Consider the following 14,409-nt stretch of genomic DNA (forward strand, 5'->3'; position numbering starts at 1 on the left):
TTCCAATACTGTTGAGCACTTTATTTCCGCCCCATTTTTAGTGGTAATTATTCTGAGGCTGGGTTGCTGCAAGTGTGGTAATCCACACAAGGCACGTTGCAAAGGGTGGCTTAGAGTTCGTGAGGAGGTCTTGCTGTGCACTTTATTATAAGGCTCTTCTGGCCTAATGTGTAGCTGCCATGAAAGGTTTTTGAAACACTCCCAGTATCTTTTTATGTGAAGTATTAACCTGGCCAGCAGGACAGTTTAGGGGAAGAATACAGTGTGCACAGGGCAGTGGGGAGTTGAAAGCAGGGACAGGACAGAATTGAAAGCTCTGGCAGCACACTGCAAATCGAAACCTTTCCCATTAAATTTCTCATTGTGGAAAAACCAAGGTCCCTGAAACAGGTTGCAAAGAGCTTGCTAGAGCAATTCCTGTGCTGCAGGTGAAAGCAGCAGCAGCATATGTGCTTATGAGATGAGGACGAGGCTGTGGAGGTTATCTGATGTTCCCAGCACCTTAGTGATGTGACAAAGAGGACTGAAAAAGCACCTTTTGCTGTCAGAACTGAATTTCTTCCCTTTCTGTCTTCCCTTCCTCTGTGCTGGCTAGTAAGTAACAGCTTTCTGAAGCAGTGGCACTGGCAGCACAGAGGTCACTGGTTCAACTGCCAGAAAGGTATTGATTGATAGAATAAGCTGAAAAGCCTAAATCGCCTTCAGGAAAGGTCACTGCATTTGTAGTTGCTAAAGGATAAACCCACACAACCTGCTGCACTGCCTGGTCTGGAAGCAGGGGTTAGGTCCCATCCCATGCCAAGTGTCAAATGGGAACCAGTAATTGGCATGAGTGACTAAAATTCATCCAACAGACTTCAAATGAGGATGGGAGACCAGATGGGGAGTCATCAGGATCTCTTGGGGATTAGACATATGGTGGGTCTAGTTAGATAAAAGCCTGTTATTGAATGTCAGTAACGCTTTCCCTTCTATACCCTCAACTAGTGATCTCTGACACAACACAGGGGCTCTAACCTTTTGTAGTAATATCCCATGCTGTTTGCCAGGAAATCAAGACTCCTTTAAAAAAGAAAAATATTAAGTGCTCTTGAGTATCGGGCATTTTGAAGGACAGTATCTGACAGCAGCTGACAAGGGTGACATGTCAAAAGTAACGTGTCTACTTTTACTGAATTACGAGATGAAGCTGGGAGAAGGACAAAGCTGAAAGTTCACTGGCTTCAGAACAGTAACTACAAAATATCAGTCTGTACAGGCTCTTCTGCTTCTCCTTCCCTTTCTCAGGGATATTTTAGGTTAGTTGGATACAGTACAACTGCCACATATATATTCCTTTTAAGGAATGAATTACTGTCCTTAGTCAGAGCTTAGTCTTCAATGAGCCCTGGAAGGAATTCATTGCCCACTCAGGTACAAATTTCTGTTCTATCACCACCCATATGTGGCATCTATATATTTTTTGTCTCTTAGCATCTGGATATAACAGACTGAAAGACTGTTCTTCAAGTGAAGTCTTTGCAAGCAAACCTGCTGGCTCTGATATCCAGAAAAAGCAGAGTTTTTTTGATATTCATGAACACCCTTTACTGTGTCTTTGTAGCTTTTAGTGAGAATGTGTCATTTACTCCAAGACATAACCATCATGAGAAAAAATAGGTAGGGCCCACATCGTATGAGAGACCATGAATGTTCTTGCTTTTTCTTTTATAGCCTGCTCTTCCTCTCCTTGTCTTCATGATGGAACATGCATTCTAGACAAAAGTGGTACCTACAAATGTGCCTGTCTGGCAGGCTATACGGGGTCTCGCTGTGAAAACTGTGAGTACAGGCTCTATGCGTATGACCAGTATCCACAGTTGTTACTGATGCAGGCTATTCGTTGTTAGGAGTTTCACTAATGTGTAGATTAGGTCAGTCACAGTACCAGAGAATGCACTGAGCTGCTTGTGGCATTTTTTGAGACATTTTGCTTGTAATTCATGAAGGTTTCCACTGAATAGTTTTGGAGCTTTATAGCTGTGTAAAAAGGTAAACCAGAATTGGAACTGGGAAACAACACACAAGAAATCTTGTAATGGACTAGCATTATCAGACAGATATATCTGCATGCTAATTTCCACTGTGTGGATCAGCTGTTGACCCTGGTTGAGCCCTGTGCTGAATGCTCTAGCCAGAGCCAATCCTAGGGAGTTCAGCTTCCCTCACAGTCACCTGAGAGGTAGAATTCGGGCACCATGAATAACAGATTTGGGACCAAAATAAATGAAAAAGGGTAGATTATCTCTGCATTGGTGGTTCTCACTGTCTGTACAGTCGTAAACTTCGTTTCGTCCTGCCAAGCATGTTGTAAAATAACTGCATGCAAATGAGTTCAAATCAATTGTCTGTTCTAGTGATTTAATTCCTCATGCTTAAGCAAATGTCTTCATCTAACAGGGTTTGAAAGAGCAAGGAGTAAGAATTGTGCAATATATGCCATGATAAAGGCTATGCCATCTCAACTAGCTGAAAGGAGCCTTGTGCCATATATAAAGTCATATATATAAATCCTCCAGCTGACTCTGGAGGATTTCTGTGATGCTAGTGAAATCCACTTGGGATCATATCTGGCCCAAGACAGAAAGCATGGCTTACTGTACCCTGCTGTGGCATTACTCTGGCTGTAAGTCACACAATACCTTGACAGCTTGCAGAGTTTTCAATTCCATGTCTGAGCAGCCAGTATGCACCAAACCTCACTGCTTCAAAATATTTTATCCACACATGCCATTGTCAGGCATGGATTTCTCTCCTGTAATTCCTTTCATGTTGTCGGGCGTTAAATCATAGTGATATGATACCTCCTTGTATGGGGCATTTTGAGATAAAAGACCTTTTGCTTTCTACAGATCCAGAGTAGCTCATAAGACTTGACTTTTCTCCCAGCAAACCAGAGGAGAGGTAGTTTCACATATTCTACAAGCCTGAAAAAGTTCTGGTTCTGAACAGCCATGCCACGTTGCCAGATTGCAGATTCCTCATGTGCTTTCTAGGGAAGGAGCTGCTGAAAATGGAGGGGCTGATGCAGGTGTTTCTGCTAACAGCCTCTTCTCTGTGAGAAGTTGTTTAGCAGGTCATTTAGGGACTGGAAACTCCCCAGCTCTTTGCAACTGCTCAGTGAGATTAATTCCTGTCTTTAGGAGAGAGTTAAAAAAATGAAAACTCTCCTTTCTGGTTCAGAACCAACTAAATTTAAAATTAATTAAATTCCCAGCAAACCTCAACCCTAGTTTTGGCAGGCTCTGCACCACAGTCAAGGCAAGAAATGAAGCTCATATTCTTTTACTAGTTTTCTTTTGTAATTCCAGAATAGAAACTTCACCCATGCATCACAGGCAGCAAACAACAGAGGAGGTAGTTGAAAAACAATAGTCTGAGACTTCATGAGGGTATAGGTAATAACAATAAAAGGGAGGAGACACTTAAAAATACATACAGTGATATTTTTAACTTGACAGGAATCCTGTAGTTTGATTTGTGAAAGAACAGTTCAGATGGATAAAACACTGTTACTTTATGATGTTTGTGGCTGTATTCTTGTCTTTTGCTTACATTAGGAAATATTTTTTCCAGCACCTATATAACAGCCTTCCATAGCGTATAGATAAGGGTTCAGTGGCTTTTTTCTTATATGTGGGTAGCAAACCTCACAGTGGGAAAACATCACGGCAAATCTCTGTTCTTTCTGGCTTCACAGTTTTTTTCTTAAGATATTTCCTTCAGTTTTGCCAAAATGTATCTGAAGTATTTTCCAGCATATGGGGGGAAAAAGGCAGAAAATTCAAGTTTGATTTGTTTTTTAAGAGCAAAAGGAAGAACTGAAAAAAAATAACCGTGGCTATAATTCTTTAAAAATTAGTCATGTGGTTTCCTGAACAGCACTGCAGTTTAAATGCTAAAGGGAGATCCTGTCATGCTCAGAATCTGTCTGTCGGGTCTTGCAGCAACAGTACTGTCTTGTGAAGTGGAGCCAAGGGAAATAAATATATTTTTGCTGAAAACAATCATAAAATGGTCACTTTTGCAATTCTGACTTCAGACACTGTAAGGCTGATTCTTTCAGTCTGGTTTTCTTGGAGCAAGTCAGGTGCAATCCCATAAAAGTCATTAGATTTATGTTGATGAAATATAAGTGTAAGAGAGAAGAAAATTAGAGCCCCTTAATGTTAAGTTCATATAGGAGATTTGAAGTGGTGTGACAGAAGTTGCCCGAAGAGATACAAGGGTTGTGAAGACATCTGAGGGCCATACTTCAGAGGAAGGGAGACTGTGGGATTTTCTCACTGAGGAATACGTTCAGGACAAATTAAACAAATTCAGCAATGGATATTTGATGACAGAATCAGACATTTTCCAAGTCCCTCACCATCCCAGTGCAGCTGTGTCTTTTTGTCCATTACCAAGTTTAGTTTTAAAGATGTGGGAATCACTATTGGAATTACAGAAATCACCTTAATGAGATAAAGCACAAGGTTTTCCCTCTGTTAAACTACATTCCACCTGTTTAACAGGATAATCAACACTGGTCAAGCTGCTTTCCTGGAGCAGTATTCAACCCTAATTGCTCTGTCAGTTACAATTTGCAATATTAATAAAATAATTAAAGGCACAGACTACTTATAACTAGCAGTCTCTTTTCTCTTCTACTATGGCATCCAGGAAATGATCTTTTAGTTTACTATATAGTAGTGATTTAAAGGTTTCATCAGCATGAAGTGAAATGCAGGCATGTATCTTTCTAACAGCTGTTAATATTTCAATCAGTCCTGTTTCAGGGCAAAAAATATTCTATTTAAATATGTCTGATTTCACTTCAGAGACTGTATTTAAAAAAAAAAAGACAACAGCAAACCTATGTGAAATTGTAAAACAAATGCTAACCAAAAGAATGAGATCTTAGGCTTCTTTCTGATCTTAAACTGAATTTGCAGTATACCTGGTTACCCATCACAGTGACCCCTTAGCCATGCTAACGTGTTGGAGGTCAAACTCAGGCTTTTCTGTTTGAGCTTTTTGGATTTTAGTGGAAATAATCCTACAATCAAACTAATTTAAACCTAAACCAAAATCTTGTTCCTTGGCCTGAGATGCCCTGAAAGAGAGTAGCAACTTCCTCAGAAGATGCACATTAGGGAAAAAGTACCTAGTGGCATCATCATGGTGCTCTGCATGCTAAAAAACATCCACTCAAGTATCAGACTGTCAATAACTGTACAGTGTGACAACTCCTTTTTCAACTCCGACTAAGAAAGGTTTTTTCCAAAGTCTCAGTGTTGAGTTTGCCTGCTGAAGATGCAGCTGTGGAGAGATGGCACTGCTGGTACCCCATGGCAAATGCTCTCCCTCTCTGCTTGTCCTCCTCCTAGGACGGGGTGTTCTGGCTCAAGAGTCCTCCCAGGGCTTGCTGCCCCAAAGCAAGTGACCTTGACCTCTTCCTGCTCTGAAATTTCCTGTTACCTTTATTTCAAACAAAGCCAGGCGAACTAGAGTTCCTATGCAAATAAGAGGAACTTGTGCTGAATGGGGAATTCAGGGCTGAGATCCGATTTCCATTTTTATTCTGTTTCTCGTTCCTGTCTGCCAAGAAGAAGAGGTTTGTTCTGCATCCTAATGAAGGGTCTAATCCAACTGACTAAGCTGAATAAATGAACTCCTTGCTGTTGCCTTTGATTTTGCTAGGGTAATATGTTCCAGCAGGCCTCTGAAAATCATAGAATCGTAGAATCATCATAGAATAACAGAATGGTTTGGATTGGAAGAGACTAAAGGTTATGCAGTTTCAACCCCCTGCCACAGGCAGGGACACCTTCCACTAGACCAGGTTGCTCCAAGCCCTGTCCCACCTGGCCTTGAACACTGCCGGGGATGGGGCAGCCACAGCTTCTCTGGGTAGCCTGTGCCAGGGCCTCACCACCCTCACGGGAGAACTTCTTCCTAATGTCTCATTTCAGTCTCCCCTCTGTCAGGTTAAAGCCATTCCCCCTTGTCCTGTCCCTACAGGCCCTTGTCAAAAGCCCCTCTCCACATTTCTTGTTGGCCCCTTCAGGCACTCGAAGCTGCTCTAAGGTCTCCCCAGAGCCTTCTCTTCTCCAGGCTGAGAAAGCCCAGCTCTCTCAGCCTGTCTTCATAGCAGAGCTGCTCCACCCCTTGGAGCATCTTTGTGGCCTCCTCTGGCCTTGCTCCAACAGCTCCACGTCCCTCTTGTGTTGTTGCCCCCCCCCCCCCCCCCCCCAGCTGGACACGGGACTGCAGGATTGATCTCACCAGAGTGCAGTAGAGGAGTAACAAGGAGTAACCACTCCTTGTCCACTCTGAAGAATACTGATACACCGTTAGTAGCTTCTGGGGTACGAGCATGAAGACTGCATGCTCTTGCAGTACTTTGGGGTAACTTTAAACTACTTTGAAAGTTTGCTGGAATAACCAGCAACCTTAAAAGCTGACAGTTTCTTACTCGCTGTTTGCAGCTGATACGAGCACTGCCAAAAAGAATGGCCCCAGGCAGTGGGAATGCTGACACAATGAGGCAATATCCCACTTGCTCTTTCTTATGGCTCCCATACTCCTTGGTTGCTTCCAGAGCTCAGGAACTGCATTTCACAGCCAACCAAATTGCCCTGCTACTTCCTGAGTACTCCCCTGCCTTTTAGTTCCATTCCTTTTTCCCTACACTCTCATCTCAGCACTTGGTAATTTTCCAGGCAATGCCAGATCTTCCTTTCTGTCTGAAGTCCAGCTCACATACCTGCAAAAGGATGAATAAACTACTCTGTCAGCCAGGCTAGAGGGAGTCTGTTATTAAATGGTGCTTTCCCTTTACAGTTAATGCACTTTCACAAACATTGTGTCAAAGAAATATGCATTTCTTTAGGCTGTTTTTCTCACCCAGAATTGCCTGGACTTTTCCCTGTTTAGCTGGAAAGCTGACATCTCCAAAATGAAGTACCTCAATATGATTTACTCACCTTTGTAATTTGGTAGAATAATGAGCGCATCAGCTTCTCTTAAAAAGAGAAGCCCTAAAATCTTCCACCTGAGCAGACTGTGCTCTCCTCCAGTGCTATATTGTGATGTTTTCTAAGGGACACATTGTGGGACTTACTCTAAATATTAGTTCTTGCCACTGATAGAGAACATGAATGTTGCGCATCATTAGGATGTCACTCCCTCCGGTATCCCATGCAAGTACAAGTCCAGTTGTATAATTAAATAGGCCATCCAAGTACCGGAAAGGTTGCATCCAGAGACACAGCCTTTTAAGGGCTGAGAACAATGCTGATAAAGATCAAGTGGCTAATTGTAAGCAACAACCTCCAAATTGCCTCCGGATGAATAAATCACAGTGGGTGATCCAAGCATATTTTCACATGGATACGGTCTCATTCACAGGAGCAGAGAGCTGGAAAACATCAGGGGTGAGTTTCAATTGGCTGGAAGGGAATGAAAAGATTTGGATTTCAGTAGGGATTATGTCATAGTTTTGTGTAATTATTTCTAGCTGGTGGAACCACTGCAAAAGCGAAGAGGCCCAGAGAGCAGGACTGGAAATCTGCTATCACTGGTACTTGGGGCTGGCTGCTCTTGTTATGACCTCCTTTGACATTTCCAGGATTAATGTGAGGACTGGCAAAATGCAAACATGAGAGAAGATTTGAACTTCCAGGACTCTTTCACGGGGGATAAATTAAGGCAAAAAATCTTTGTGGTGAATTGTCTGTCCTGGCATTTTTGCATGAGCTGTGGTTGGAGTTGGGCATGGAGCTGGGAGAATGTGTCCTGGGGCATCACAAGTGGCATGAAACAGGGTAGAGACTTTCCTCTCTTTTGAAACACCAGTGAGTGAGGTCAGAGATACTTCATCCAAAATCCTCTCTTACTATCAACCTGATTGGGAGCTACTGCAATGCAGCGGGGCACTTTTGAGGAATAACCCTTGTTACTCTACCAGGACTTTTATACTGAAGGCAAGTTCCCAAGTGACATTTAGGTACCTGTTTTCTCCTTTAGCTACTGAAATCACTGTGACATGGGCACCTTTGTGGAGCTGGCTGTTAGCATCTTAGCCTTGTTGGCTAATGATAACAGGAGGTTGAAGGTACTTCTGAGATCCTCTCGTAAAACCTCATGCACTTGTTGCTGCATCTGTGGTGACAGGCATAACCGAGCAGAGCAGCGCTGCTTGGGTGTGTGGCTGTAGCTGTTCAGAGCGTCCTTGTTCTTCGCAGTCCAAGAGCTTCCTTATTCCATAAAACACTACCATCACTGTGACCACCTTCCTACCAGAGGTTTTCTTGCCCTTTCCTGTACAAGATCTGCTGCATTGTTTGCATGTATTCTTTGCCTTGAAAGCCTTGCTTTTAAAAAGAGTAGTTTAAAACCCAAACCCTAGTATGCCTGGCTTTCCTTGTTCACCTGATTCTGATTTCTGGTTGTAGAAATTGCAACCACATTCTTTTTCACCTAAAACCAGCCAGCTCCAGGAAGCAAAGGTTCTGAGGGGTAACAAAGAAGACAAGCAAGCATGCTAAACATCATCATCTCCCTCAGATACGGTCCATGCATTTGCTTCGGAGAATCCTGATCAAGACCACTCATACTCCAAAGCAGTTCAGCTCCCATCAGTCTATTCCTGAAGTGGGGATGAATGATGATCACATCACAAAGCTAAGCCTTCGAGCCACATCCAGCTCTTGCCAGGTTCTGGAGGAGAGCAGCTGAGCTGCTTGTCAGCATGTGGCTTCCTAGTCAGGAGTGCTCTCCAGTGTAGGAGAGGTAGGAGGTTCAGGGAGGTGGTGGCGAGAAGGTCAATGTCCTTATGGTGGATCCCACAGTATTTCCTGCCATTTATTCAGGAGAGCTTGAGGACAATATCAGAAGATGCCAGGCTCTTTCCTGAGTGTAAATGAATTGAGTTCCTAGTAGGAACAAAGCCCGTGCTGAAATGATGGCAGGCTCAGGGAAAGTGTAAGTGGTGTCACAGACAGAAGGACATTCCCACCACAGCTTGCTCTGTGAGGCACTGCAGGACCCCATGAATCCAGTGTTGCTATCAGCAGACTTATGATATGCCCATGATCCCTGCATGTGGAGATCCCTGAAGGCAGACAGGAGCCAGACAAGAACACTGGGACTCCCAGAGCATAAGTCTGGAGTCAGAGCTCCTGCCTCATAGTGTGTATGAGCTGATACATCCAGGTCTGGCAGCCCTACACAGAGGCAAGTGCCTCAGGATGGCAGGATGGACTCATGCCTCCTAATGCTGTAGAGATCACTTAATCTGTTGCCATACTCATACCTTATTGACAGCCCTTCTCACTGCTTATAAGAAGGAATACAAAAGCAGTTCTCCTGAGTTCTCTGAGCCATGGCCTCCAGAAATCCCTCACTTCATTCCCTTGTTGTGGACACAATTCTTCCAAAAACATTTTGACAGCCAATGTCCTTATGCTTTTGGCTAAAGTTAGCCTCTGTGGGCTTATGTGTCAGCCATTAACTGTCTCTGGGCTGCTGCACCAAGCTGCAAAGGGATGATGTCTCAGGACAGCCATCTGAGTCCTCCCCCGTGTCAGCTCTTTTCTGCCAACAAACCCTGTGAGAGCCTGAGGCATCTTCACTTTGTGGACACAGGCTGGGGAGAGAAGGGATAAGCATAGGAATAAATGATACCAGAGATTTACATGGACTGACAGAGCTCATGGGCCGAGGTTAGAAAATAAGCTCTGTTATGAGTGAAGACAACAAATTCTGTAAGTCTGAATTCAGAAAAACTCTTTACTCATTTGCAAAGGGCATCACAGTACACAGCAGTAACTGTTTGTGGCTGTTCTCTCTTTAACTCCTGTGCTTTGCGTTCAGATACACTGGACCATCTGCTCCCATATGGCTCCATCACCTTTGTGTAAAACTGCTGCTGAGAATACTGCATGGATTTCATAATTCTGATTTATTTTCTGATTTATTTAATGTTGATTTCTGCACAAAGCTGGGTCAGTTTAAATGTAAACATATTAAGAATAGCAGGAGGTAATAGAACTGTTTCTAGCTCTGCTGCACTCACTCACTGTTTGCCTTCAGGTAAAATACTTGATATCTCCATGCTATAGCTTTCCCAGCAGTAAAATTCAGACAGACACTGAATTTAGAAAGAAAAAAAAAGTGAAATACAGAGATTATAACCTTTAAGAGCTGTTCCCTTGTCTGATATATTTACATAATGGTACTCAGGTAGTCATGGAATCAGACTTTCCCTCAAAATGAAAGTTAAACCAAGAAAGAGAATTTGATAAGAATGGAGACTTGTGAGTAAAAAGTCAAACCTGATGGGATATACCAAGATTGACTTAAGCTGGCTTGGCCATGGGCAGCAACTGCGAATACCATTGAGCTGCCTGAAGTGCATGTAGGTAGAGCTGGCTGGGAGTTTTCTGTCAGAACAGTTTCATAGCAGTAATTTTTTTTAAAAAATAGATATATACTGCTGCATTTTAAAAATTATTATTATTTTCTTAACCAGAAAGAGAAAAAAGTAAGATCACTTCCACATACTCTGCATGTTATACTCCTTCCAGCTACAGCATCTTGGAGCTGTGATTTCTAGGGCTTCTAGGTTCTCTGGCTCCAGCCACTGCCATGGAGCCGGGAAACCCCAAAGTTTAGGATCCAAAATCATAGAATAACAGAATGGTTTGGGTTGGAAGGGACCTTAAAGCTCAGTTTAAAGCCATTCCCTCTTGTCCTGTCATTACAGCCCTTGTCAAAAGCCCCTCTCCAGGTTTCTTGTTGGCCTCTTTAGGCACTGGAAGCTGCTCCAAGGTCTCCCTGAGCCTTCTCTTCTCCAGGCTAAACAACCTGTTAAAATAGTCAAAAATGTGCTATATACATTAGCATGGGTCAGCCTGAAAGCCAAACTCTGACTTGGGAATATGCAACAAGATAAATTTCTTTAGCAGCAGCAGTATTAAAAAATGCTGTAAGCAAATTAAGAACAAAGCTCCATACAATTACAAGTTCTTGCACCTAGTATTTCAGCGGGGACAAAAACTGAAATGTAAACCTTTTATTAGTACCAGCAATGAGAAATGAGATTTATTTCAGACACCTGATGTATTATTGAAAGGTTGTGCAGAATTTAGAGATAATATATATTATGTGTGAGGGGGTATATATTATTTAATGAGGAAATGGATGAGAGGAAGGCAGAAGGAAAAAATGATGTTCATTTAGTGAAGGGACCCTGGGACAAAAGCAAATGCTAACTCCATCAAGACAGGATTCAAAGAACATTGAAAAGTGTAGCTGAAAAGATCATCTAATTTATATCAGTAGTGATAAAATGAGCATGAAAACTATTTCTAAATGGCAGCTAATTTGGATCTGAGGAATGACACATAATTTAAAAGAGAGAGAAATTCATAGTGTTATTATTAATAATGGAACATTTTACTTAAAATTTCACGAACTTCATGTTCCTGTAGTTCTGGAAAGTTGTCTATGAAATGTGGAGCTATTTTAATATTTCATATGAGACAGAAATATTGGTTTCTTTTTTCCAGGCAACAAAGTAAGAGGCCAGAAGGGTAGTAAGTTTTATCAGGACTCTGTGAGTTTGTTATTTAGAGACTTGAGGCATCTCTGGGGTTTATTCTAACAACTGGGCTGTCACAGTTGAGCATTCCTGTCAGAGGTGCCTGTTGCCACCTTGTCTTATACATTCCTACTTTGCTTTCTTATGATCTCTACAGAGGTGTATCAGGCCAAAACTAACTCGGACCATATATGCCTTGAAAGATTAATTGTGGTATGTCCCAGGAAAAATTTTGTGTAGCAACATACAGAAAAATTGAAACAAAAATATTTCTCCAGCTCATAATGAGTTGCTAGTGCAGCCCTGTTCCCTCCAAAGTCCATTCCAGGCTTTTTTTTAGGTGGGGTTTCAATTTTCAGATTAGACTTCTATCCTGCTATGCCTTTCAAACATTTGTCAATGAGACTATATCTAGCATTTTCCTAGAGTAAGAATTCTCCTGTTCTTAACTTTATCCTGCCTGAATATGCATTTTTGTCTTCCTTAGATCATTTTACTGTATCCTTTCTGGTTTTAGCTTTCAGATTGTTGTATTTTTTAACTTTTGCATGACCAGGGTAGTCATTTTTAGCTCTTAGTCACTCTCAAAATTGTATTTCTGTGACATTAGTTTCACCTTTCCCTGAAACCTCTCCAGTTTTCCTATTGTTTTCTAGGTATAAATTCACCACAATCTTTATAGGTCTGATGACACCATGGCATGAAGAATAGGATTAGCTTGACCCTCTTGGAGTAGCTGAGATACCCAGCCTTTCTTTGGCAGACCTTGAATGAATGCTTTTTATATTTGGCTGTCTATTGCCATCTCATAGTAGAATTTTGCAGCCACCTAGTTCATTTTCTGGGTTCCTCGTGGCTTTTGTCTTCTGTTTGTGGACAGAGAGAGGTGCAGAGACTGAGTGCTGCAACCTGAAATCCTGACATTCTTAGTTCCATGTTGGCAGGGTTCTCTCAAACCCTACAGTTTGGGGTGAGTATTGTAGACTTCACAGTACATTTCAAAGATAATTCTGAAGCTTTCTTTGTTTTTTGCTTCTACTTCTGTCTGCTTTGCAAAGTGCACTTTTAGAGAAAAGGTAAGGTATTAACCTTGTGAAAACTGGGAATTGCAGAGGGCGTTGCACCAGCACTAGGGAAATGTTGATAAGGCCTCTTAAGTATGATAAGACCTATGGAGTGACAGGACAAAGGGAAATGGCTTTAAAGTGACAGAAGGGAGATTGAGATGAGATCTCAGGCAGAAGTTTTTCCCTGTGAGGGTGGTGAGACGCTGGCACAGGTTGCCCAGAGAAGCTGGGCAGTGTTTGCAGCCAGGTTGCATGGGGCTTGGAGCTACCTGGTCTAGTGGAGGGTGTCCCTGCCTGTTGCAGGGGGTTGGAACTGGGCGTGCTTCACAGTCCCTTCCAATCCAAACCATTCCACGATTCCATGATTCTATGGCAGGATCAGGCCCATCCTGCCTAGGCAAGCCAACCTGAAATCATATCAAAAGTCTTAGCTTAAAGACTGAAGAGAATGGGGTCAGCTCAGGTGGTTGGATTTTATGTCTAGTATGTGTACCCAGAGGGTAACGTCAGAGCTAGGTGTGAATCATATTTACAAAATGTTCTTTTATATTCTTTCTGACTTATGAGAAAGATCTGTTGGGGAGTTTGATGTAGTTTTAGACCAGAAGACAATGTTGAAAGACTTCAGTAAAATATCTCAAACAAAGGAGGCTGCCCTAAAATTCAGTGGAATATACTGCACATTATGAAAGATGTAAGAATGAATCAAATTCACACTCTTGATGGGAAGCTGTCTACAAAAAAAGAAGATAAGAGAACTGGATGAAGCACATGGGGGCTAGGATTCCCTTCACAATAATTGTTTAAAACTCCATTGACTGAAGAGTTCATGAGTAAAGGGAAAAGGTGTACAAGAGCTGCCTGAAACATATCAGGTGTAAGGGATGAAATGAAAGTCAAACTGAAGAGGGGAAAATGCTACAGACCTCAAACCAAAGAACTAGAGGCCAGTACTGGAGTAACTATGTGACTTTCAGGCTAGATAATACAGCTAAAACCAGAGTTCAGCTGTGGTACTGAGATGCACGGAACATCTCAAGATTCAAACCCATATTTAATTTATAGAGAGAATGGACTTACAAAATGATCCAAAGAAAAGAGTACAATGAATGGCTGTGCCTCCAGGGGCAAAGTTCAAAGAACGTCACAAACCATGAAGGAAGATCCTGTGTTACAGGAGAACAGACAGCCAGGAGATAAAGGCATGGGTAACAAAAAGGACATGTCTATTAATAATACTTAGCTGTTTCACCATCAGAGAAGCCCCACAGTGACCCTGTGACACAAGTGAGTATGAGCTTAAGCTTGTAACATCCCTGTGAGGAAAGGGGTGCTCTCATTTGCTAGATACAGCAGACGAAGCAACTTATCCATGGCCACAGTTTTATAGCTATGATTGTATCTCATGACCTTCTGCTTCCATCTCCTCTACTCTAGGCCATACTTCCAGTCCTAAATGAATCTGTGTCCAAAACACTGCACGCAACTAAATTATAAATAAACCCAGAGTTGTTCCAGCTGGGTCACACTGTCATAGAATCTCAAGGAAGTCTGCCAACCAGACCAAATCAAAAAGACTAGAAATGAAATATCTTAATCACACAGGAGACTGACCAAGAACAAATACTTACAGTTTGTGGAAAAAAAGAAAGATGTGTAGCCTGGTGACTTTTTTTCCAGGGTGAACCTAGAACAAAAAAGCACTAAAACATTTGC

General features: G+C 42.2%; 1 protein-coding gene across 4 annotated transcripts in view; it reads left to right on the plus strand.

Annotated features, from left to right (window-relative positions):
* PAMR1 (peptidase domain containing associated with muscle regeneration 1) overlaps positions 1–14,409 on the plus strand; it is a 51,338-nt gene that overhangs the window by 24,160 nt on the left and 12,769 nt on the right. For all 4 annotated transcript variants that reach the window (XM_061462849.1, XM_061462850.1, XM_061462852.1 and 1 more), the window contains exon 6: positions 1,714–1,821. In XM_061462849.1, coding sequence (XP_061318833.1) covers positions 1,714–1,821 — 108 coding nt within the window. The remainder of the gene's footprint in view (positions 1–1,713; positions 1,822–14,409) is intronic.

This window comes from Pezoporus flaviventris, unplaced genomic scaffold (assembly GCF_033815535.1).
Source record: "Pezoporus flaviventris isolate CSIRO_AGI_PZ_B2104156 unplaced genomic scaffold, CSIRO_AGI_Pfla_v1 ptg000036l, whole genome shotgun sequence".
In the NCBI taxonomy this organism is placed as follows: domain Eukaryota; kingdom Metazoa; phylum Chordata; class Aves; order Psittaciformes; family Psittacidae; genus Pezoporus; species Pezoporus flaviventris.